Source organism: Cherax quadricarinatus, chromosome 57, assembly GCF_038502225.1.
Source record: "Cherax quadricarinatus isolate ZL_2023a chromosome 57, ASM3850222v1, whole genome shotgun sequence".
Taxonomy (NCBI): domain Eukaryota; kingdom Metazoa; phylum Arthropoda; class Malacostraca; order Decapoda; family Parastacidae; genus Cherax; species Cherax quadricarinatus.
Window position 1 is genome coordinate 1749951 of NC_091348.1, and position 24971 is coordinate 1774921.

At 42.2% G+C, this 24971-nt stretch overlaps 1 protein-coding gene across 9 annotated transcripts in view; it reads left to right on the forward strand.

Moving 5' to 3' along the window:
- Positions 1-20993: 20993 nt before the first annotated feature.
- The window catches only part of Mpc1 (mitochondrial pyruvate carrier), a 248397-nt gene continuing 244419 nt past the window's right edge, over positions 20994-24971 (forward strand). For 3 of the 9 annotated variants that reach the window (XM_070097283.1, XM_070097284.1, XM_070097282.1), the window contains exons 1-2: positions 21000-21142; positions 21249-21512. In XM_070097283.1, the coding sequence (XP_069953384.1) occupies positions 21442-21512 (71 nt within the window). In that variant the 5' untranslated portion in view covers positions 21000-21142; positions 21249-21441. Of the gene's footprint in view, positions 21143-21248; positions 21513-24971 lie in introns of all 9 variants that reach the window. The other 6 variants (XR_011393584.1, XR_011393583.1, XR_011393586.1 and 3 more) reach the window with 4 other exon arrangements.

Here is a 24971-nt window from a genome sequence, read left to right on the forward strand (position 1 = left end):
GACTCTGCAAGGAAAGGAGTGAATGTGGCAAGTTCTTTCTGACATACATCACACAACAGTTGGTTGACCTTAGGTTATAAGCTGCATATCCAGGCAAGTTTGGTGGAGGTGCTCCATCTTTCAATCTACATTCCTGCAAACAGATGACATCAATATTCTTGGTTGCACTATGATGTAAGTCAGGCAACCGCTTCCTGATGGACAATGTTCCATGAAAAGATTTGTAATGTATCCATTGTAGTGAGTTATTACAATCTCTTGCTCATAAGATGGTAAAACTACTATGCTTTGACTGCAGTGTGCAGATACTTAAGAGCAAATAGCATAGTTTGTACGTCTTTATCTTCAGAACCTTTATTTTTAAGCATTTTTCGGCATTTTGGCAGCCAGTTATAAGGCAATTTTTGAAGGCAAGAGTTATGGGCTTCTTTCTCACAAATTGCTGGAAGCTGAACGGAGATTGCTGCACTTTTGACATCATCACCATGCTCAAGAGCATCATCCTGATTACATATATTTATTAAACTTGTCAGGATCTGTTCAAGATGCTCAATTTTTTTCTGGAAATTTGTTATAATATGAGGAAGGTCAGGCGAATCCAATGCCTCTCCGGAGGATGGCACTTCTGAGTTAGTGCTTTCTTTAACACCTATCACCTTAACAGATACCATGGTTACATTAGTGTTCTCTGTTTCATCATTCATTGCAGGTAGGTCCTGTGCATCTGACTCATCTCCAATTTCCAGGGAGGTTACCTGTGTGGTGTCCGTCTGACTGTTGTAGTTGTGTGTATTGGGAGAAATGACAAACTCATCCCCATATTCAGGTGTAGCCATAGGTATCTGTAGTGGCAGACCAGTAGTTCCATATGTGCTAGCAGGGATGGCTAGCTCCTCCACAGCTGGTGTGTGTTTACCTGGAGTTTACCTGGAGAGAGTTTCGGGGGTCAACGCCCCCGCGGCCCGGTCTGTGACCAGGCCTCCTGGTGGATCAGCGCCTGATCAACCAGGCTGTTGCTGCTGGCTGCACGCAAACCAACGTACGAGCCACAGCCCGGCTGATCAGGAACTGACTTTAGGTGCTTGTCCAGTGCCAGCTTGAAGACTGCCAGGGGTCTGTTGGTAATCCCCCTTATGTGTGCTGGGAGGCAGTTGAACAGTCTCGGGCCCCTGACACTTATTGTATGGTCTCTTAACGTGCTAGTGACACCCCTGCTTTTCATTGGGGGGATGGTGCATCGTCTGCCAAGTCTTTTGCTTTCGTAGTGAGTGATTTTCGTGTGCAAGTTCGGTACTAGTCCCTCTAGGATTTTCCAGGTGTATATAATCATGTATCTCTCCCTCCTGCGTTCCAGGGAATACAGGTTTAGAAACCTCAAGCGCTCCCAGTAATTGAGGTGTTTTATCTCCGTTATGCGCGCCGTGAAAGTTCTCTGTACATTTTCTAGGTCGGCAATTTCACCTGCCTTGAAAGGTGCTGTTAGAGTGCAGCAATATTCCAGCCTAGATAGAACAAGTGACCTGAAGAGTGTCATCATGGGCTTGGCCTCCCTAGTTTTGAAGGTTCTCATTATCCATCCTGTCATTTTTCTAGCAGATGCGATTGATACAATGTTATGGTCCTTGAAGGTGAGATCCTCCGACATAATCACTCCCAGGTCTTTGACGTTGGTGTTTCGCTCTATTTTGTGGCCAGAATTTGTTTTGTACTCTGATGAAGATTTAATTTCCTCATGTTTACCATATCTGAGTAATTGAAATTTCTCATCGTTGAACTTCATATTGTTTTCTGCAGCCCACTGAAAGATTTGGTTGATGTCCGCCTGGAGCCTTGCAGTGTCTGCAATGGAAGACACTGTCATGCAGATTCGGGTGTCATCTGCAAAGGAAGACACGGTGCTGTGGCTGACATCCTTGTCTATGTCGGATATGAGGATGAGGAACAAGATGGGAGCTAGTACTGTGCCTTGTGGAACAGAGCTTTTCACCGTAGCTGCCTCGGACTTTACTCTGTTGACGACTACTCTCTGTGTTCTGTTAGTGAGGAAATTATAGATCCATCGACCGACTTTTCCTGTTATTCCTTTAGCGCGCATTTTGTGCGCTATTACGCCATGGTCACACTTGTCGAAGGCTTTTGCAAAGTCTGTATATATTACATCTGCATTCTTTTTGTCTTCTAGTGCATTTAGGACCTTGTCGTAGTGATCCAGTAGTTGAGACAGACAGGAGCGACCTGTTCTAAACCCATGTTGCCCTGGGTTGTGTAACTGATGGGTTTCTAGATGGGTGGTGATCTTGCTTCTTAGGACCCTTTCAAAGATTTTTATGATATGGGATGTTAGTGCTATTGGTCTGTAGTTCTTTGCTGTTGCTTTACTGCCACCTTTGTGGAGTGGGGCTATGTCTGTTGTTTTTAGTAACTGAGGGACGACCCCCGTGTCCATGCTCCCTCTCCATAGGATGGAAAAGGCTCGTGATAGGGGCTTCTTGCAGTTCTTGATGAACACAGAGTTCCATGAGTCTGGCCCTGGGGCAGAGTGCATGGGCATGTCATTTATCGCCTGTTCGAAGTCATTTGGCGTCAGGATAACATCGGATAGGCTTGTGTTAATCAAATTTTGTGGCTCTCTCATAAAAAATTCGTTTTGATCTTCGACTCTCAGTCTGGTTAGCGGCTTGCTAAAAACTGAGTCATATTGGGACTTGAGTAGCTCACTCATTTCCTTGCTGTCATCTGTGTAAGACCCATCTTGTTTAAGTAGGGGCCCAATACTGGACGTTGTTCTCGATTTTGATTTGGCATAGGAGAAGAAATACTTTGGGTTTCTTTCGATTTCATTTATGGCTTTTAGTTCTTCCCGCGATTCCTGACTCCTAAAGGATTCTTTTAGCTTAAGTTCGATGCTTGCTATTTCTCTGACCAGTGTCTCCCTGCGCATTTCAGATATATTGACCTCTTTTAGCCGCTCTGTTATTCTTTTCCGTCGCCTGTAAAGGGAGCGCCTGTCTCTTTCTATTTTACATCTACTCCTCCTTTTTCTTAGAGGAATAAGCCTTGTGCATACATCGAGTGCCACCGAGTTAATCTGTTCTAGGCATAAGTTTGGGTCTGTGTTGCTTAGTATATCTTCCCAGCTTATATCGGTTAGGACTTGGTTTACTTGGTCCCACTTTATGTTTTTGTTATTGAAGTTGAATTTGGTGAATGCTCCCTCGTGACTAGTCTCATTTTGTCGGTCTGGGGCTCCACGCATGCATGTCTGAACCTCAATTATGTTGTGATCTGAGTATATTGTTTTTGATATGGTGACATTTCTTATCAGATCATCATTGTTAGTGAAGATGAGGTCTAGTGTATTCTCCAGTCTAGTAGGCTCTATTATTTGCTGGTTTAAATTGAATTTTGTGCAGAGATTTAAAAGCTCGTGTGAGTGTGAGTTTTCATCAGAGCTGCCTCCTGGTGTTATTTCTGCAACAATATTATTTGCTATATTCCTCCATTTTAGGTGCCTTAAGTTGAAGTCCCCCAGGAGCAAGATGTTGGGTGCAGGAGCTGGAAGATTTTCCAGACAGTGGTCAATTTTTAACAGCTGTTCCTGGAATTGCTGGGATGTTGCATCCGGAGGCTTGTAGACTACCACAATGACTAGGTTTTGGTTCTCGACCTTTACTGCTAAAACTTCCACTACGTCATTTGAGGCATTAAGCAGTTCTGTGCAAACAAGTGACTCTGCAATGTACAGGCCAACCCCCCCCCCTTTTGCCTGTTCACTCTGTCACATCTGTATAGGTTGTAACCTGGGATCCATATTTCGTTGTCCAAGTGATCCTTTATGTGGGTCTCAGTGAAAGCCGCGAACATTGCCTTTGCCTCTGCAAGCAGTCCACGGATGAAAGGTATTTTGTTGTTTGTTGCTGGCTTTAGACCCTGTATATTTGCAAAGAAGAATGTTATCGGACTGGTGGTATTGTTGGTACTGGGGGGGGATTTTTTTTCCGGCATTAGTATCTGTATCTGTTGGTTTGGAGTGGAGGCCATCGACTGTGGTTCCACTCCAGGAATGACTGGATTTGGTGTACGATTTCTGCCATTTCCTGCCAGTTTTTTTTCCTTCCTGGCACTAAAAAACCTCTCCCTCTTGAGTGGCTGTGGCTACCCAGGTTTTCCCATGGCCTGGATGTTTTGTATCTTTTTGTCCCCTTTAGATGGTATGCCTGGCAATTTAAGTTATAGCACAGTCTTTCCTGTACTGAAGAGGTACACATTTCAGGGTGAAAAAGCTTACAGGAAGGTTGTTTGCATTTTCCTGTTTTCATATGGGCATGGCATTTTCTAGGGTGGTCATAGTTGCATGTCCCATCTGTTTTTCCAGATTTCCCATGCCAGCAGATACCAAGTGCATAGTATGTGCACAGGCTTGGTTTCCGCTTGCCTTGGGTTTCTGTGACTGTATTCCCTGTTGGTGCATGTTTCCCTGTCTTACTTCTATCCTCCCTAGCACCAACAATGGAGCTCCCACCAGTTGTTTTTGGTAATTTATCCTCACTATTGCTATTTGAGTCCTCTTGTTTGCTATTTCCTGCGGTATTTCTAGTTTGCAATATTGGCTTTATCTTATCTTTGACTACACTTGTTTCCCTACTATGGCTCCTGTCCCCTATGAGGTCATTTATATGTATTCCTTCCTGCGTATAATTCCCGACTACCTGGACAAAATCTCCAGCTTCACCATTTCTGTCTCCCAGGACAGTATCTCCAGCTTCACCATTTCTGTCTCCCAGGACAGCACCTCCAGCTTCACCATTACTGTCTCCCAGGACAGCACTATCAGCCCCACATTTACTGACTACCAGGACATCACCTCCAGCCTTACAGTTTGTGACTACATGGCCAGTATCAAGGGCAGTACCATTCAGCCCAGACTTTTTATGTTCCCATCTGTTGTAGAAAGCTTCCAGGTTTTCTATGAAAGCAGCTTTGATGTTGTCCTCTTTTAATACCCTTGTGATTTTAGTCCACAGATTTTCCTCATTTGGGCATACCCAAAAACACTTCTCTGTTTTAATACTGCATGTAGCTAGTTCTGGGATATCTGCACAAGGAGCATGACACCAATTTCCACAAAAATGACAATTTATCCATGTGGAAGCCCGTTTGTTTGACTGACCACAGACTACACACAGCTTCATAATGATTTGAATGGTTGATGGCATTCTGGTATCACCAGAATTGTTTGCAGTGAGGTGGGGTTCTTGCACACTTTGCAGAGGTTCAGTCTCAGATCTGGCTGTGGTAGACTGGATGGCCCCATCCTCAGTTACCATTAAAGGACTGTTATCAGGTTTACCTCGAAGGTTGTTTGGGTTCTGACTGCAGTCCTTGTGGGAAACTGTAACCCCAACTTCTTTACAGTTAATACACTTAAATTTTTGGCTGTCAGGGCCTACTGTGCATTCTCTAGTGGAATGTTTCCCAGCACACTTACCACACCAAGAATGTAGTATTCCACAGTCTACTGCAACATGGCCATAGTGCTGGCATTTGTAACACCTACGTTTAGGGGGTAGGTACACTTCGATGTTTAGGAAACGTAAACCATGCACCCAGATATTCCGGGGGAGGGGCACAGGACCCACCCAACTGGCAATAATTTGGGATTTTCCTTTAAGTCTTTTAGGCTTGATGATATGCTCACTTAGAGTCAGATGGGATGGGTCCATGCAGAGAGGGTATCCAAAGATTATGATACTGACCCATTTTTTAAAGTGGTGAGTGTCTGATTGAGGTCGGAGCAGCTTAATATCCCCATAAGGTGTACTAAGTAGATCATTGATCAGCTCTTTATTCTGTTCCACAAACACAAAGTTGTGTGTGTTTTTCCTAAATTGGATCCTTGAGTTAGGATGCTTGTTTACAGCTTCCATTAGCCATGCACACTTAGCAGGCAGCGGGGTGTTGTCAGGGAAGTTCAGCTTAACACATTCTTCCTTTGAAGAAAGACTTCTTGCAGCCTCTGTGCACCAAGGACGTTTAGTATCACATTGTGTACGAGTCAAGTGAGTCTGACTACGTCGACGCTCTAGCCCTTTCTCACTTTTTCTCTTTTGTTTACTTTTAAAGGTCTGGAAGCTATCATCATTTCCATCACCTGCAGAAATAGGTTCCTCTATGACAGTTGCCATGTTTGCCAGTGATGATATCTGGTGTAAGACTCACAACACAAGAATTCCTCGCTTATCTTTCCCTTATAGCTTATGCAAGAGCAAATATTCACTACAAAGTCAGAAGTCCAAAATAGATCACAAGACACAAGTGCTCAAGTTCAATGAACACCTCCAACCATACTCAACCCAGACCACCACCACTCAATACGACACACACCCCACCAAAAACACACTCAGAGACCTCTTGTATGTGTGTTAGTAATATGGTACATATAATGATATAATGGATGGTACAGGCGAGGTTCATGGAAAACCTGGAGACAGAGAAATTCAGCACCCTCATTCCCAACACCGTTACCTGGCTAAGATACGTTGATGATGTATTGGTTTTCTATCCGAAACGTCTCAATATCCAGGCCCTTCTCAACAAGATCAATGCAGTTGAACCATCAATAAAGTTTACACTTGAACTCGAAAATGATGGCAAACTTCCTTTCCTTGACGTTCTACTGTGCAGATCTCCCGACAGTGACAAACTTCTCTTCAAAGTGTATAGAAAATCTACCAACAAGGACGATCTTATACACTTTTATTCACACCAAGACACCCGCACTAAGAGAGGAGTCCTCATTGGCTTCTTCTTGAGAGCTCTTCGCATCTCCAGCCCTTGTTTTCTAGAAGAAGAATGCACTTACATAACACAAGCCTTTACACGTCTTCAGTTCCCATCTTTCTTCATCCGAGATTGCAGACTTAAGGCACAAGCTATTCTCAACAAACCGCCCATGGAACAGCCCCCTAAGCTGTTCATAGTACTCCCATGTGGTGATGTTGCCACGAATACTCGCCGGGCACTTGCTATGAGTAACATCAACGTTTCCACCATAAACACATCATCTATCAAAGACCTCACTACGAAACGCAGCCCCACACCTCTAACTTCTACAGCAGGCGTCTACACTATCCCCTGTGGGTTCTGTCCCAAGAAATATGTAGGCGAGACAGGCAGAGATCTTGCAGTCCGCAGGTACGCCTGTGTCCTCCACAGAGACTCCACGGGACATTTGATGAACTGGAATGAGGCACAACTCGTTCTCACCGAACCAGACCTCAGACGCCGACGGTGCCTAGAAGCCTCACTAATCGCAGTCACCGACACTATAGAACGCAACACTGGAAACTACAAAATTTCAAAAACATTGGCATACATGATACATAAGCACCACCAACCCAATAGCACAGGAGTCACATGATTTCAACGTCTACCCGTCCTCATCGTAGGCAGAGGTTGTTTTGATAAGGACCTGCCTCGCATGGGCCAGTAGGCCTTCTACAGTGTTCCTCCATTCTTATGTTCTCATGTTCTTATGACATTCCTCAGGTCACGTGCGTCACACCTCACTCTCCTCCTATATATATAATGCCTTTCTACCTCTGTATGTTAGAAGTGATCAAGGTCCCAGGACCGAAACGTTTTATAATAAATATGTCATAGTGTTTGCTTACGTGTCTTTCTAAACCATAATACAAAGATATACGTATTTATATTCTAAAATGCTTTTGTGAAAAACAATGATTCAATTAAATTCCTGTCAACAATGGATAAAAGGTTCAATGTGATTGTTTCAGTTATGATGTGGGAGTACATAGGTGAGTAAATGTATACTGAGTATTTACCATTTAGTCTAGGGTGATTAAGTGGCTTTTGAGAAGAGTCTTAAAGTGATTTTCAGACTGGGTTACTTTAATATCTTCTGGTAATGAATTCCATATTTTGGGGCCCTTTATGTGCACAGAGTTTTTACACAGTGTGATATGGACACGAGGTATATCAAAAAGAGATCTGTATCTTGTGTTGTGGTCATGTGTCCTGTTTAGGTTGGTGAGGAAAAGTTTGAGTGGTGGGTTTATATTGGCGTGTATTGTTATGTGTATGTAGTAGGCACATGAATAAGTATGGATGTTCTTAATGGTAAGCAGATTCAGACTTTTGAAAAATGGTGGAGTATGCTGGCGGGAGTGGGAATTTGTTATCATTCTTACTGCTGCCTTTTGCTGGGTTATTAGGGGTTTTAGGTGATTGGATGTTGTTGATCCCCATGCACAAATTCCATATGTAAGATAAGGGTATATGAGTGAATGGTACAGTGCCAAGAGAGCTGATTGTGGAACGTAGTACCTTATCTTTGATAGTATGCCTACAGTCTTGGAGATTTTCTTGGTGATTTGTTGTATGTGTGTCCGGAACTTTAGGCTACTGTCAAGGTGGATACCTAGGAATTTTCCCTCTGTGAGTCTTGTGACTGATGATCCATTTAGCGTAATGTTAATGGGATCATTTGCAGCTTTGTTTCCAAACTGAATGAAATAGGTTTTATCAGTGTTCAGGGTAAGTTTGTTAGTCATCATCCAGGCAGATATTTTCTGCAATTCAACATTGACTGTGTTTGTTAGTATGACTGCGTTTGGGTGGGAAAATACATATGTAGTGTCATCTGCAAATAATATAGGTTTGAGTAGCTGTGATGCATTCGGTAAATCATTGATGTAGATGTGAAAGAGGAGTGGTCCAAGGACGCCTCCTTGTGGGACTCCTACTGTGATTGGTTGGGTGGAAGAGTTTGCATCATTTGCATACACATATTGAGTTCTGTTATTAAGGTATGACTTTAGGTAGTTGAGGGAGTGGCCTCTGATACCACAGTGCATTAATTTGGAGTACAGTAGTTCATGGTCGACTGTATCGAAAGATTTATATTAGATTTTGCCACCGAAGTGGCTAGTTTATTGTGCACCCCATATCCATCCTGTGGACGGTAGCGCGAGAGCATATGGATACACAAAAGGCCTAGGAACTAGGCCCCAAAGGGTTAACAAGAATACATATGGATTTATATCTACATATCTATAGTTCACTTATCTGTTACAAGCAAATTTAGGAAATTTGCTTAGTATATCTGGTATCTTATTTTCATTAATAAGATATCTTGACATGTCACATAGGTTATTATACTGTATGTCTCTGTATGCTTCAATAAGTGAACAATTAAGCACATATATGTGACCATATGCCTGATCACATAATTTACATTTAGTTTGATCATCATCTGTGTGTCTCCCAAACTGCCAGAAGTACTTGTAACCAAGCCTAAGCCTGGCCACTACAACATCAGTCAGTCTGCTCACATTGCAAGTTGCTCCATAAACATACTTATCTACGTTCATGTTATCATAGTGGGTTATAGATCTACTCAGGCTTTTAACTGCATTCCTATAAGAATCATTTTCATTATTTACTTCTCTCCTAATATTATTCCTAATGCTAGACACAGTTATACCAAAGTTATATTCTACATTCTCCTTCTGGGTACTTTTCTTGGCTAACATATCAACTTTATCATGAAGGAGTAATCCAATGTGTGATGGGATCCATAGCAATTGTACATTAATTCCTTTGTCCCTAATTTTTGAGTATCTATTCTTGGCTTCTCCAATGAGCATGTTGTTGGAGTCATTATATGAGTCAAGAGCCTTCAATGATGACATAGAATCAGTAATGATGATAGAGTCAAGCTCAGTGTCATAGGTTAGCTTTAGCGCCATTAGGATTGCAAACAATTCAGTTTGCAGTGTAGACGCTGTTATGGAAAAATGGGAGATAGCTGGGGGCTTGAGCCTGGTCTAAGGGCAGAGGTAAAAGTTACTCACATCTCAAGCCCAAACAGGCCACCCAGGGCTATCCCAGTCAAAACAGAAAGCGCTAAACTAGTATGTGTACTTAAAGGGGTTTGGTAACAGAGGGTTAAGCAAAAATCCCAATTAGGAAAATATATCTATTTAGTCAACATAACATAACATAACAGAAACACCTTAATCCTAAATGCCCAAATGAGGGTACACAAGCAACAGCTGGCTTGAGGTCCAGCCACCATAACCACTATGCCTAGTCAGTGCCAGGCCCACTCTACTCCACTCCCAACCTCATTTCTTATTTCCTCACTCCTCCCACAGCACCCTGACCATGTCAGAGCCTGGGTGAACATACAGGTAAGCCATATGAGAGCCTATGGCTTGAGTTAGATAAACAAAATGAGTGCACAACTACAAACTTATCTTAAATACACAGCATCTCCGACGCCAGCCTCTACACACCATGCTAACGTCAAGTGACTCCCCCAAACCACGCTAACTCCGCGTTCCCAAACATCCTTGAAAAATAAATCATTAACAGAATTTCTTTATAATTACAGTTAGAGTACTTTACAGTACCCCCAAATGCACATTATCAATTATAAAATTATTCTTTACAATTATAATATTCATACTATTATGGCACACTTCTCCACTATATATACATTATGATGTCATGCAGAACCCTGCATAACAGACGCCCAGTTGTTAATTCTTATGCCTAACTCAACAAATTTATTATCGTTCTTAACTAGGGAGGTGGCAACAAGAGCAGATGCAGCCCTGCCAGAAGACTCCTGTTTAGATCCATCAGTGTATATAACTTGTGATAACTTATTACTACCAGCTAGGTGAGAAATTTCTTCTTGAGCAGTTGCTCTAACAAGAGATCTGGTTTGAGAATAAGTTTCCTCCTTCTGTATTTAGCTCCTTGATTGCTGGAGATGTGATCAAGATTGACAGTTGTTAGTCTTGGGAAGTGATCAGATAGAAGATCATTCAAAGTTTATTCTCTATAAGGATTACAATGCTGAGTTTACAGAAATTTGGTTATTGTTTGGTTTACTATGACAGAGTCATGCATCGTATATGATGTATTAAATCCAAGACACAGATCTAGTATGCCACCATATATGTGAGTAGGCTCAGTAGTACCCACAATTCGAACATTATCATGCTAATTTAGCAATTTCACTAGTTTAGTTCCATTGGTGTTTGTTATAGACCCACCAATATACTTATGTCTGGTTTAGAAAGACACGTAAGCAAACACTATAACATATTTATTAGAAAACGTTTCGGTCCTGGGACCTTGATCACTTCTAACATACAGAGGTAGAAAGACATTATATATATAGGCGGAGAGTGAGATGTGACGCACGTGACCTGAGGAATGTCATAAGAACATAAGAATGGAGGAACACTGTAGAAGGCCTACTGGTCCATGCGAGGCAGGTCCTTATCAAAACAACCTCTACCTATGATGAGGACGGGTAGACGATGAAATCATGTGACTCCTGTGTTGTTGGGTTGGTGGTGCTTAAGTGTCATGTATGCCAATGTTTTTGAAATTTTGTAGTTTCCAGTGTTGCGTTCTATAGTGTCGGTGACGCCGATTAGTGAGGCTTCTAGGCACCGTCGGCGTCTGAGGTCTGGTTCGGTGAGAACGAGTTGTGCCTCGTTCCAGTTCATCAAATGCCCCGTGGAGTCTCTGTGGAGGACACAGGCGTACCTTACATGGTCTCTGTTAGAGGCATTTCGATGTTCATTCAGGCGGACTGCAAGATCTCTGCCTGTCTCGCCTACATATTTCTTGGGACAGAACCCACAGGGGATAGTGTAGACGCCTGCTGTAGAAGTTAGAGGTGTGGGGCTGCGTTTCGTAGTGAGGTCTTTGATAGATGATGTGTTTATGGTGGAAACGTTGATGTTACTCATAGCAAGTGCCCGGCGAGTATTCGTGGCAACATCGCCACATGGGAGTACTATGAACTGTTTAGGGGGCTGTTCCATGGGCGGTTTGTTGAGGATAGCTTGTGCCTTGAGTCTGCAATCTCGGATGAAGAAAGATGGGAACTGAAGACGTGTAAAGGCTTGTGTTATGTAAGTGCATTCTTCTTCTAGAAAACAAGGGCTGGAGATGCGAAGAGCTCTCAAGAAGAAGCCAATGAGGACTCCTCTCTTAGTGCGGGTGTCTTGGTGTGAATAAAAATGTATAAGATCGTCCTTGTTGGTAGGTTTTCTATACACTTTGAAGAGAAGTTTGTCACTGTCGGGAGATCTGCACAGTAGAACGTCGAGGAAAGGAAGTTTGCCATCATTTTCGAGTTCAAGTGTAAACTTTATTGATGGTTCAACTGCATTGATCTTTATTTATTTATTTATTTATTTAGAAATTTTAGCATACATACAGAGGTACAAAAAAAAAATACAGGTAAGAGCAGCATGCCAAAGCCACTTATATGCATAGCATTACGGGCTGGCTTAAAATTAACTTAAGATTAACTAAGCAATGATGAAATCAGTGATAAGACATTATTGTAAACAGATAACTATAAAGCACAAATGAGTATTACAAAGACAGGTTGTTGAGAAGGGCCTGGATATTGAGACGTCTCGGATAGAAAACCAATATATAATCAACGTATCTTAGCCAGGTAACGGTGTTGGGAATGAGGATGCTGAATTTCTGTCTCCAGGTTTTCCATGAAGAGGTTGGCAAGCACAGCACTGAGCAGGCTGCCCATTGCCATCCCAAAGCATTGTTTGTAACAGTTGTCCTGATACTTGAAGAAGTTGAAATTAACACAAAGTTCCACTAGATTGATGAAATCTAGAAGAGGTAAAGGGAGGTCGTGGTTTTCAGTGAGCCTCTGTCTCAGAATGTTGATTGCAGCGTCAGTAGGAACGTTGGTAAAGAGGGCTGCAATCAACATTCTGAGACAGAGGCTCACTGAAAACCACGACCTCCCTTTACCTGGAGTTTACCTGGAGAGAGTTTCGGGGGTCAACGCCCCCGCGGCCCGGTCTGTGACCAGGCCTCCTGGTGGATCAGCGCCTGATCAACCAGGCTGTTGCTGCTGGCTGCACGCAAACCAACGTACGAGCCACAGCCCGGCTGATCAGGAACTGACTTTAGGTGCTTGTCCAGTGCCAGCTTGAAGACTGCCAGGGGTCTGTTGGTAATCCCCCTTATGTGTGCTGGGAGGCAGTTGAACAGTCTCGGGCCCCTGACACTTATTGTATGGTCTCTTAACGTGCTAGTGACACCCCTGCTTTTCATTGGGGGGATGGTGCATCGTCTGCCAAGTCTTTTGCTTTCGTAGTGAGTGATTTTCGTGTGCAAGTTCGGTACTAGTCCCTCTAGGATTTTCCAGGTGTATATAATCATGTATCTCTCCCTCCTGCGTTCCAGGGAATACAGGTTTAGAAACCTCAAGCGCTCCCAGTAATTGAGGTGTTTTATCTCCGTTATGCGCGCCGTGAAAGTTCTCTGTACATTTTCTAGGTCGGCAATTTCACCTGCCTTGAAAGGTGCTGTTAGAGTGCAGCAATATTCCAGCCTAGATAGAACAAGTGACCTGAAGAGTGTCATCATGGGCTTGGCCTCCCTAGTTTTGAAGGTTCTCATTATCCATCCTGTCATTTTTCTAGCAGATGCGATTGATACAATGTTATGGTCCTTGAAGGTGAGATCCTCCGACATAATCACTCCCAGGTCTTTGACGTTGGTGTTTCGCTCTATTTTGTGGCCAGAATTTGTTTTGTACTCTGATGAAGATTTAATTTCCTCATGTTTACCATATCTGAGTAATTGAAATTTCTCATCGTTGAACTTCATATTGTTTTCTGCAGCCCACTGAAAGATTTGGTTGATGTCCGCCTGGAGCCTTGCAGTGTCTGCAATGGAAGACACTGTCATGCAGATTCGGGTGTCATCTGCAAAGGAAGACACGGTGCTGTGGCTGACATCCTTGTCTATGTCGGATATGAGGATGAGGAACAAGATGGGAGCTAGTACTGTGCCTTGTGGAACAGAGCTTTTCACCGTAGCTGCCTCGGACTTTACTCTGTTGACGACTACTCTCTGTGTTCTGTTAGTGAGGAAATTATAGATCCATCGACCGACTTTTCCTGTTATTCCTTTAGCGCGCATTTTGTGCGCTATTACGCCATGGTCACACTTGTCGAAGGCTTTTGCAAAGTCTGTATATATTACATCTGCATTCTTTTTGTCTTCTAGTGCATTTAGGACCTTGTCGTAGTGATCCAGTAGTTGAGACAGACAGGAGCGACCTGTTCTAAACCCATGTTGCCCTGGGTTGTGTAACTGATGGGTTTCTAGATGGGTGGTGATCTTGCTTCTTAGGACCCTTTCAAAGATTTTTATGATATGGGATGTTAGTGCTATTGGTCTGTAGTTCTTTGCTGTTGCTTTACTGCCACCTTTGTGGAGTGGGGCTATGTCTGTTGTTTTTAGTAACTGAGGGACGACCCCCGTGTCCATGCTCCCTCTCCATAGGATGGAAAAGGCTCGTGATAGGGGCTTCTTGCAGTTCTTGATGAACACAGAGTTCCATGAGTCTGGCCCTGGGGCAGAGTGCATGGGCATGTCATTTATCGCCTGTTCGAAGTCATTTGGCGTCAGGATAACATCGGATAGGCTTGTGTTAATCAAATTTTGTGGCTCTCTCATAAAAAATTCATTTTGATCTTCGACTCTCAGTCTGGTTAGCGGCTTGCTAAAAACTGAGTCATATTGGGACTTGAGTAGCTCACTCATTTCCTTGCTGTCATCTGTGTAGGACCCATCTTGTTTAAGTAGGGGCCCAATACTGGAAGTTGTTCTCGATTTTGATTTGGCATAGGAGAAGAAATACTTTGTGTTTCTTTCGATTTCATTTATGGCTTTTAGTTCTTCCCGCGATTCCTGACTCCTAAAGGATTCTTTTAGCTTAAGTTCGATGCTTGCTATTTCTCTGACCAGTGTCTCCCTGCGCATTTCAGATATATTGACCTCTTTTAGCCGCTCTGTTATTCTTTTCCGTCGCCTGTAAAGGGAGCGCCTGTCTCTTTCTATTTTACATCTACTCCTCCTTTTTCTTAGAGGAATAAGCCTTGTGCATACATCGAGTGTCACCGAGTTAATCTGTTCTAGGCATAAGTTTGGGTCTGTGTTGCTTAGTATATCTTCCCAGCTTATATCGGTTAGGACTTGGTTTAATTGGTCCCACTTTATGTTTTTGTTATTGAAGTTGAATTTGGTGAATGCTCCCTCGTGACTAGTCTCATTTTGTCGGTCTGGGGCTCCACGCATACATGTCTGAACCTCAATTATGTTGTGATCTGAGTATATTGTTTTTGATATGGTGACATTTCTTATCAGATCATCATTGTTAGTGAAGATGAGGTCTAGTGTATTCTCCAGTCTAGTAGGCTCTATTATTTGCTGGTTTAAATTGAATTTTGTGCAGAGATTTAAAAGCTCGTGTGAGTGTGAGTTTTCATCAGAGCTGCCTCCTGGTGTTATTACTGCAACAATATTATTTGCTATATTCCTCCATTTTAGGTGCCTTAAGTTGAAATCCCCCAGGAGCAAGATGTTGGGTGCAGGAGCTGGAAGATTTTCCAGACAGTGGTCAATTTTTAACAGCTGTTCCTGGAATTGCTGGGATGTTGCATCCGGAGGCTTGTAGACTACCACAATGACTAGGTTTTGGTTCTCGACCTTTACTGCTAAAACTTCCACTACGTCATTTGAGGCATTAAGCAGTTCTGTGCAAACAAGTGACTCTGCAATGTACAGGCCAACCCCCCCCTTTTGCCTGTTCACTCTGTCACATCTGTATAGGTTGTAACCTGGGATCCATATTTCGTTGTCCAAGTGATCCTTTATGTGGGTCTCAGTGAAAGCCGCGAACATTGCCTTTGCCTCTGCAAGAAGTCCACGGATGAAAGGTATTTTGTTGTTTGTTGCTGGCTTTAGACCCTGTATATTTGCAAAGAAGAATGTTATCGGACTGGTGGTATTGTTGGTACTGGGGGGGGATTTTTTTTCCGGCATTAGTATCTGTATCTGTTGGTTTGGAGTGGAGGCCATCGACTGTGGTTCCACTCCAGGAATGACTGGATTTGGTGTACGATTTCTGCCATTTCCTGCCAGTTTTTTTTCCTTCCTGGCACTAAAAAACCTCTCCCTCTTGAGTGGCTGTGGCTACCCAGGTTTTCCCATGGCCTGGATGTTTTGTATCTTTTTGTCCCCTTTAGATGGTATGCCTGGCAATTTAAGTTATAGCACAGTCTTTCCTGTACTGAAGAGGTACACATTTCAGGGTGAAAAAGCTTACAGGAAGGGAGTTTGCATTTTCCTGTTGTCATATGGGCATGACATTTTCTAGGGTGGTCATAGTTGCATGTCCCATCTGTTTTCCAGATTTCCCATGCCAGCAGATACCAAGTGCATAGTATGTGCACAGGCTTGGTTTCCGTTTGCCTTGGGTTTCTGTGACTGTATTCCCTGTTGGTGCATGTTTCCCTGTCTTATTCCTATCCTCCCTAGCACCAACAATGGAGCTCCCACCAGTTGTTTTTGGTAATTTATCCTCACTATTGCTATTTGAGTCCTCTTGTTTGCTATTTCCTGCGGTATTTCTAGTTTGCAATATTGGTTTTATCTTATCTTTGACTACACTTGTTTCCCTACTATGGCTCCTGTCCTCTATGAGGTCATTTATATGTATTCCTTCCTGCGTATAATTCCCGACTACCTGGACAAAATCTCCAGCTTCACCATTACTGTCTCCCAGGACAGTATCTCCAGCTTCACCATTTCTGTCTCCCAGGACAGCACCTCCAGCTTCACCATTACTGTCTCCCAGGACAGCACTATCAGCCCCACATTTACTGACTACCAGGACATCACCTCCAGCCTTACAGTTTGTGACTACATGGCCAGTATCAAGGGCAGTACCATTCAGCCCAGACTTTTTATGTTCCCATCTGTTGTAGAAAGCTTCCAGGTTTTCTATGATTTCATCAATCTAGTGGAACTTTGTGTTAATTTCAACTTCTTCATGTATCAGGACAACTGTTACAAACAAAGCTTTGGGATGGCAATGGGCAGCCCGCTCAGTGCTGTGCTTACCAACCTCTTCATGGAAAACCTGGAGACAGAGAAATTCAGCACCCTCATTCCCAACACCGTTACCTGGCTAAGATACGTTGATGATATATTGGTTTTCTATCCGAGACGTCTCAATATCCAAGCCCTTCTCAACAAGATCAATGCAGTTGAACCATCAATAAAGTTTACACTTGAACTCGAAAATGATGGCAAACTTCCTTTCCTCGACGTTCTACTGTGCAGATCTCCCGACAGTGACAAACTTCTCTTCAAAGTGTATAGAAAACCTACCAACAAGGACGATCTTATACATTTTTATTCACACCAAGACACCCGCACTAAGAGAGGAGTCCTCATTGGCTTCTTCTTGAGAGCTCTTCGCATCTCCAGCCCTTGTTTTCTAGAAGAAGAATGCACTTACATAACACAAGCCTTTACACGTCTTCAGTTCCCATCTTTCTTCATCCGAGATTGCAGACTCAAGGCACAAGCTATCCTCAACAAACCGCCCATGGAACAGCCCCCTAAACAGTTCATAGTACTCCCATGTGGCGATGTTGCCACGAATACTCGCCGGGCACTTGCTATGAGTAACATCAACGTTTCCACCATAAACACATCATCTATCAAACACCTCACTACGAAACGCAGCCCCACACCTCTAACTTCTACAGCAGGCGTCTACACTATTCCCTGTGGGTTCTGTCCCAAGAAATATGTAGGCGAGACAGGCAGAGATCTTGCAGTCCGCCTGAATGAACATCGAAATGCCTCTAACAGAGACGATGTAAGGTACGCCTGTGTCCTCCACAGACTCCACGGGGCATTTGATGAACTGGAACGAGGCACAACTCGTTCTCACCGAACCAGACCTCAGACGCCGACGGTGTCTAGAAGCCTCACTAATCGCTGTCACCGACACTATAGAACGCAACACTGGAAACTACAAAATTTCAAAAACATTGGCATACATGATACTTAAGCACCACCAACCCAACAATACAGGAGTCACATGATTTCATCGACTACCCGTCCTCATCATAGGTAGAGGTTGTTTTGATAAGGACATGCCTCGCATGGGCCAGTAGGCCTTCTACAGTGTTTCTCAATTCTTATGTTCTTATGACATTCCTCAGGTCACGTGCGTCACATCTCACTCTCCGCCTATATATATAATGTCTTTCTACCTCTGTATGTTAGAAGTGATCAAGGTCCCAGGACCGAAACATTTTCTAATAAATATGTTATAGTGTTTGCTTACGTGTCTTTCTAAACCAACTTGTCGGTATTTATTACCAAGGTTTATACCATTCTTATGTCTGGCATTAAAATCTCCAAGAATGATGGTAGGTTCACTATTGATGCGATCTGGTAAAGCATCAGGTCGAAGCTGGTTCGCTGGGACATAGAGATTAAAAATGTTTATGGAAAAATCGCCTGCATATACTTTGACACCATGATACTGCATACACAAATAACCCGCACATAAAAGAGAGAAGCTTACGACGACGTTTCGGTCCGACTTGGACCATTGACAAAGTCACAGTGTGACTTTGTCAATGGTCCAAGTCGGACCGAAACGTCGTCGTAAGCTTCTCTCTTTTATGTGCGGGTTATTTGTGTATCGTTCCAGTCACGGTATTGTGCCTTTTTTGTTATTTATGATACTGCATGTTAACTCGATTCTGCAAGGAAAGGAGTGAATGTGGCAAGTTCTTTCTGACATACATCACACAACAGTTGGTTGACCTTAGGTTATAAGCTGCATATCCAGGCAAGTTTGGTGGAGGTGCTCCATCTTTCAATCTACATTCCTGCAAACAGATGACATCAATATTCTTGGTTGCACTAATATGTTGTAAGTCAGGCAACCGCTTCCTGATGAAAGCAATGTTCCATGAAAAGATTTGTAATGTATCCATTGTAGTGAGTTATTACAATCTCTTGCTCGTAAGATGGTAAAACTATTATGCTTTGACTACAGTGTGCAGGAACTTAAGAGCAAATAGCATAGTTTGTACGTCTTTATCTTCAGGACCTTTTTTTTAAGCATTTTTCGGCATTTTGACGGCCAGTTAAAAGGCAAGTCTTGAAGGCAAGAGTCAAGGGCTTCTTTCTTACAAATGGCTGGAAGCTGAACGGGGATTGCTGCACTTTTGACATCATCACCATCCTCAAGAGCATCATCCTGATTACATATGTATTAAACTTGTCAGGATCTGTTCAAGATGCTCAATTTTTTTTCTGGAAATTTGTTATAATATGAGTAAGGTCAGGCGAATCCAATGCCTCTCCGGAGGATGGCACTTCTGAGTTAGTGCTTTCTTTAACACCTATCACCTTAACGGGTACCATGGTTACATTAGTGTTCTCTGATGGTGCCTGTGGCAAGTCTGTTTCATCATTCATTGCAGGTAGGTCCTGTGCATCTGACTCATTTCCAATTTCGAGGGGGTTACCTGTGTGGTGTCCGTCTGACTGCTGTAGTTGTGTGTATTGGGAAAAATGACAAGCTCATCCTCATATTCAGGTGTAGCCATAGGTATCAGTAGTGACAGACCAGTAGTTCCACATGTGCTAGCAGGGATGGCTAGCTCCTCCACAGCTGGTGTGTGTGATGGCATTCTGGTATCACCAGGATCCTTTGCAGTGAGGTTCAGTCTCAGATCTGGCTGTGGTAGACTGGATGGCCTCATCCTCAGTTACCATTAAAGGACTGTTATCAGGTTTACATCGAAGGTTGTTTGGGTTCTGACTGCAGTCCTTGTGGGAAACTGTAACCCCAACTTCTTTACAGTTAATACACTTAAAATTTTGGCTGTCAAGGCCTACTGTGCATTCTCTAGTGGAATGTTTCCCAGCACACTTACCACACCAAGAACGTAGTATTCCACAGTCTACTGCAACATGGCCATAGTGCTGGCATTTGTAACACCTACGTTTAGGGGGTAGGTACACTTCGATGTTTAGGAAACGTAAACCATGCACCCAGATATTTCGGGGGAGGGGCGCAGGACCTACCCAACTGGCAATAATTTGGGATTTTCCTTTAAGTCTTTTAGGCTTGATGATATGCTCACTGAGAGTCAGATGGGATGGGTCCATATAGAGAGGGTATCCAAAGATTATGATACTGACCCATTTTTTAAAGTGGTGAGAGCATTGGGCTTTTTTAGAAAATTATTTATACATTCATTCATATCTGTATATGTTTCAAGCTCATTTTGCCAGTCGATGTTATTCATAGCTGCTATAAAGTTGTTAACTGCTGTCTCGTTATGTAGTCTGAAGGTTACTTTAGTAATGTCTTGTGGTAGTTTGCCCAGATTAGTTATGAGAAAGGTTGGGTAATGGTCTGTAGTGTTCTCCGTGATTACCCCTCAGTGAAGGTCCCTTGATGATGGTGAGGAGCTCTTGATCTAGGAAACTGGATCTGTGCTTCAGTTCCCTAAATTAACCTTGAATATCTTCCATCCCCCCACAGGCGCTGTATAATCCTACGGGTTTAGCGCTTCCCCTTGATTATAATAATAATAATAATAATAATGAATCAGTTTCAAATAATAAGTCATAATTTTGCAACTGACCATTTGTTCATTAACTAACTTATTGTACTTGTGATTGTGCTCACCTAATTGTGGTTGCAGGGATCGAGACTCAGCTCCTGGCCCCGCCTCTTCACTGACCGCTACTGGGTCCTCTCTCTCCCTGCTCCATGAGCTTTATCATACCTCGTCTTAAAACCATGTATAGTTCCTGCCTCCACTACATGAAGAAACCCTACTTAATTAACAGTCTGTCTAAATCTTAAGTAACATTTAAGCATTAGGATTAGATTGCTCGAAATGCTTTGCATATTAATGGCTTCCTTTGTGCCTTCCAGTGTTTTATTACATGATAATACATTATTTTCACGGCATAAAGAAATAATAATTGTATTGTATTGCCTGCATATCAGCTGTATAATAGTATACTATTATGAAATACTTATTTAGCTCTAGAGTGGTAAGTGGAACCTCGACAGGGAAGTGGTCGAGGCATCGTTACATAGCTTTAAGAATAGGTATGATGGGTTCACGCAGCCAGGAGAAAGTGAACCCAGTAGTGGCCAAGGGAGAGGCGGGACCAGGAGCTAAAGCTCGACCCCTGCAACCACAATTAGGTGAGTACGAGCAGTTGATAGGCTTTAATATTAACACTAAACTGACTGAGAAAACATTAGGTCGCATCTTCAAGAGTATTACCTAAAACTATAAAATTTTCTGTAGTGTTGTGTTGCAGCTGGTGGCCGGCAGCTGGTGGGTGGCAGAGATCAGTGAGGAGCATCAGTGAGGAACATCAGTGAGGAGTATCAGTGAGGCAATATTCTGAGTCTTCACTCATGCTCAGTACCATCATCACGTACTAAGTACACGTACATCAGTAGCACAGTAACATAGGTCAATATATTAGTGGTGAACCATGGCGGCGGCGATCATCAAGAAGGGACTCCACTACATTAAGACTAAAGAATTTAGAGACTATTTATTAAGGTGAGATCAGTTTGTTAGGTGTCTATTCGTAGAGTTTAGTTAACTATGGCATTAATTAGGTTACTTGGTAGTGGCTAATTAAAGGCACTACTGTACCTTAGAGTGCTATACAGAATTTAAAAATCTTCTAACATCATTAGAAAAATTCTTGTAAATTATGACTATGTTTATTTTGGTACAGACTTAATGGAAATACATCACACTGACTTTATTGTGTTATCTTGGGTTAAAGCCACATAATGTACCTCTGTTATATACAAGTAACATCTTTGCCTTGAGAACTATTTCGCAAATTTATTCTTCTGTCTGTAAAATGCTTGTATTTGTCCTTAGTGTAAAGAAGTTATATGTAAAAAATGAGAAGGTGACGAGAGAATTTTCACAATCTTGTATTTAACTTGCTGTGTAATCCTACAGGTTTAGCACTTCCCCATAATTCTATTTAACTTGAATAATACTTAACTGATACTAAACCATTTTAACAGTTTTAATGAGAATACATATGTTTAAATCAGATACACAACATAAAAACCCCAATGGAAATTTAAGACTCTGAACTTTGTATGGATACCTAGGTTAAGTTATCAAAACATGTGGGTTGCATCCTAGGTAATAGGTACCACAAAAAAACTGAGGAACACAATGCCTCTCAGATGACCTATTGGCACACTACGATGTGCCCGTGGAATGAAGTACGTACAGGATAAATGAACCATGAGAGCTGAAAGGCTAACCTAATCCCAACCTAACAGGGTGGAGACCACCCTGAGTTTCCCTCAGACAGTAGGCTCTGATTTTTTGACTATTCTTGGCTTAGTTGATGCCTTCAGCTCACACATTGAAGGGTCCAGGATCGATCCCTGGGTGAAATGTTAGGCATGTTTTCTTACACCTGCTGCTCCTGTTCACCTGTCAGTAAGTTGGTACCTGGGTGTTAGCTGGCTCAGCAGGTGCTTGTAGAAATAAAGATTGTTATTATTAACACATTGGCCAATTCCCACCAATGCAGGGTGGCCCGAAAAAGAAAAACTGTCATCATCATTCACTCCATCACTGTCTTGCCAGAGGGGTGCTTTACATTAGTTATAAAACTACAACATTATGATGATTAGTATTACAGTGGAAACTCAAAAGTCGAACTGCTCCCAACACGACCAATTATGTAAGTGTATTTTTGTAAGTGCTTTTATAAGTGTATTTTTGAGGGTCTGAAATGGACTAATCTAATTTACATTATTCCTGATGGGAATAAATTCATTCAGTAAAGGCACTCAAACAGCCTTCTGGACCGAAGAAAGTTCGATATTTGAGGTTCCACTGTATTATACAATAACTGTATTTTATGAATTCATTGAATGTTGAATAATATATGGTAATAATTAAATGTTGGTCCTCTATGCATTTTGGCGATAAAATTATAGTTTTAGATGTCCAATTTTAAGTGGGTTCTGCCATAGATGTGGTTTATGCTGTACAATTGGAAAAATATGAAACCTAATGTAGCCTAATGAAATCCAGTATAACCTCATGTAACAGAACCTAACTTAGAACCTAAAATCTGAAACTCTTTCCAGATGCTCCCTGTCTGCTAACCATTTCAAAGCTACTAACTGTTTAAAACCTCCACCTTACCTTACTGGGATCCAGTCAACAATTTATTATGTTGAACAAATCCTAAAACCCTGTCTTTCCTCAAATATTGTCCTTGTTCTTGTTCCATCCTTCCTTCAATTCTCGTTTATTACTGGAAAGGCAATTTTTTCTTTGTATCATTTCAGGTACCTAGCTTCATCCTTTAATGTATCTTTAATTATAATTTTTATTAAATTTCTTCAATATTGTATAAAATAAGTATGTATTCTCATTCTCACATATACTACATGTATGTGTCTTCATTGTCTGGTAATTATAAGTTAATTTTAAGGTTGCTCAAAATGCTTTCCATAACAAAAGACTTGCTATAAAGTAGTATATATGTCCATAATTATATACTGTACATTATGGCACTTTATAGAAATAAAATTGCTTGTTTTACTCAGTTATTGGCCATGCATGTTGACCAACTTTCATACTAACTGTTGATTAGCCTGATGTGGCATTCAAGCCAAAATATAGGTATTATTTTTTGCTATTATCTCTCAATATAACCTATCTACACTGTTCCATTGTGTAGATAGGTTATATTGTAAAATATGCAATAATGCCTGTGTTCAACAGAATAGCAATATTCCATAGTACAGTGGACCCCCGCATAGCGAACTTAATCCGTGCAAGAGGGCTGGTCGTTATGCGAAATGTTCGCTATGCGAATTAATTTTCCCCATAAGAAATAATGGAAATAAAATTAATCCGTGCAAGACACCCAAAAGTATGAAAAAAAATTTTTTTTACCACAAAAAAATGTTAATTTTAGTACACACAAACTGAAAAAGGCATGCACAATTACATGACACTTACTTTTATTGAAGATCTGGTGATGATTGATGGGATGGGAGGAGGGGAGAGAGAGTGTTAGTGTTTAGAAGGGGAATCCCCTTCCATTAGGACTTGAGGTAGCAAGTCCTTTTCTGGGGTTACTTCCCTTCTTCTTTTAATGCCACTAGGACCAGCTTCAGAGTCACTGGACTTCTTTCGCACAACATATCTGTCCATAGTGGCCTGTACCTCTCGTTCCTTTATGATTTGTCTAAAGTGGTTCACAACAGTGTCATTGTAACAGTCACCAGCACGGCTTGCAATAGCTGTGTGAGGGTGATTTTCATCAAAAAAGGTTTGCACTTCAAGCCATTTTGCACACATTTCCTTAATCTTTGAAGTAGGCAATTCCTTCAATTTCTCTCTCCCCTCCTTTGAACCAGTTTCCCCAGGTCTGGCCTCTTGCTCTTGAAGTTGATCTATCAGCTCATCAGTGGTTAGTTCTTCATTGTCCTCCTCCACCAACTCTTCCACATCCTCCCCACTAACCTCCAACCCCAAGGACTTCCCCAATTCCACAATTGATTCCTCAACTGGTATACTACTCCTCTCAGGGTTAGCCTCAAACCCTTCAAAATCCCTTTTGTCTACACATTCTGGCCACAGTTTCTTCCAAGCAGAGTTCAAGGTTCTCTTAGTCACTCCCTCCCAAGCCTTACCTATAAGGTTTACACAATTGAGGATATTAAAGTGATCCTTCCAAAACTCTTTTAGAGTCAATCGAGTGTCTGTGGTCACTTCAAAGCACTTTTGAAACAGAGCTTTTGTGTACAGTTTCTTGAAGTTGGAAATGACCTGCTGGTCCATGGGCTGCAGGAGAGGAGTGGTATTAGGAGGCAAAAACTTCACCTTAATGAAGCTCATGTCCCCATAAAGTCGCTCTGCCACGTCTGTAGGATGACCAGGGGCATTGTCTAACACCAGGAGGCACTTAAGGTCTAATTTCTTTTCAGTTAGGTAATCTTTCACATTGGGGGCAAATGC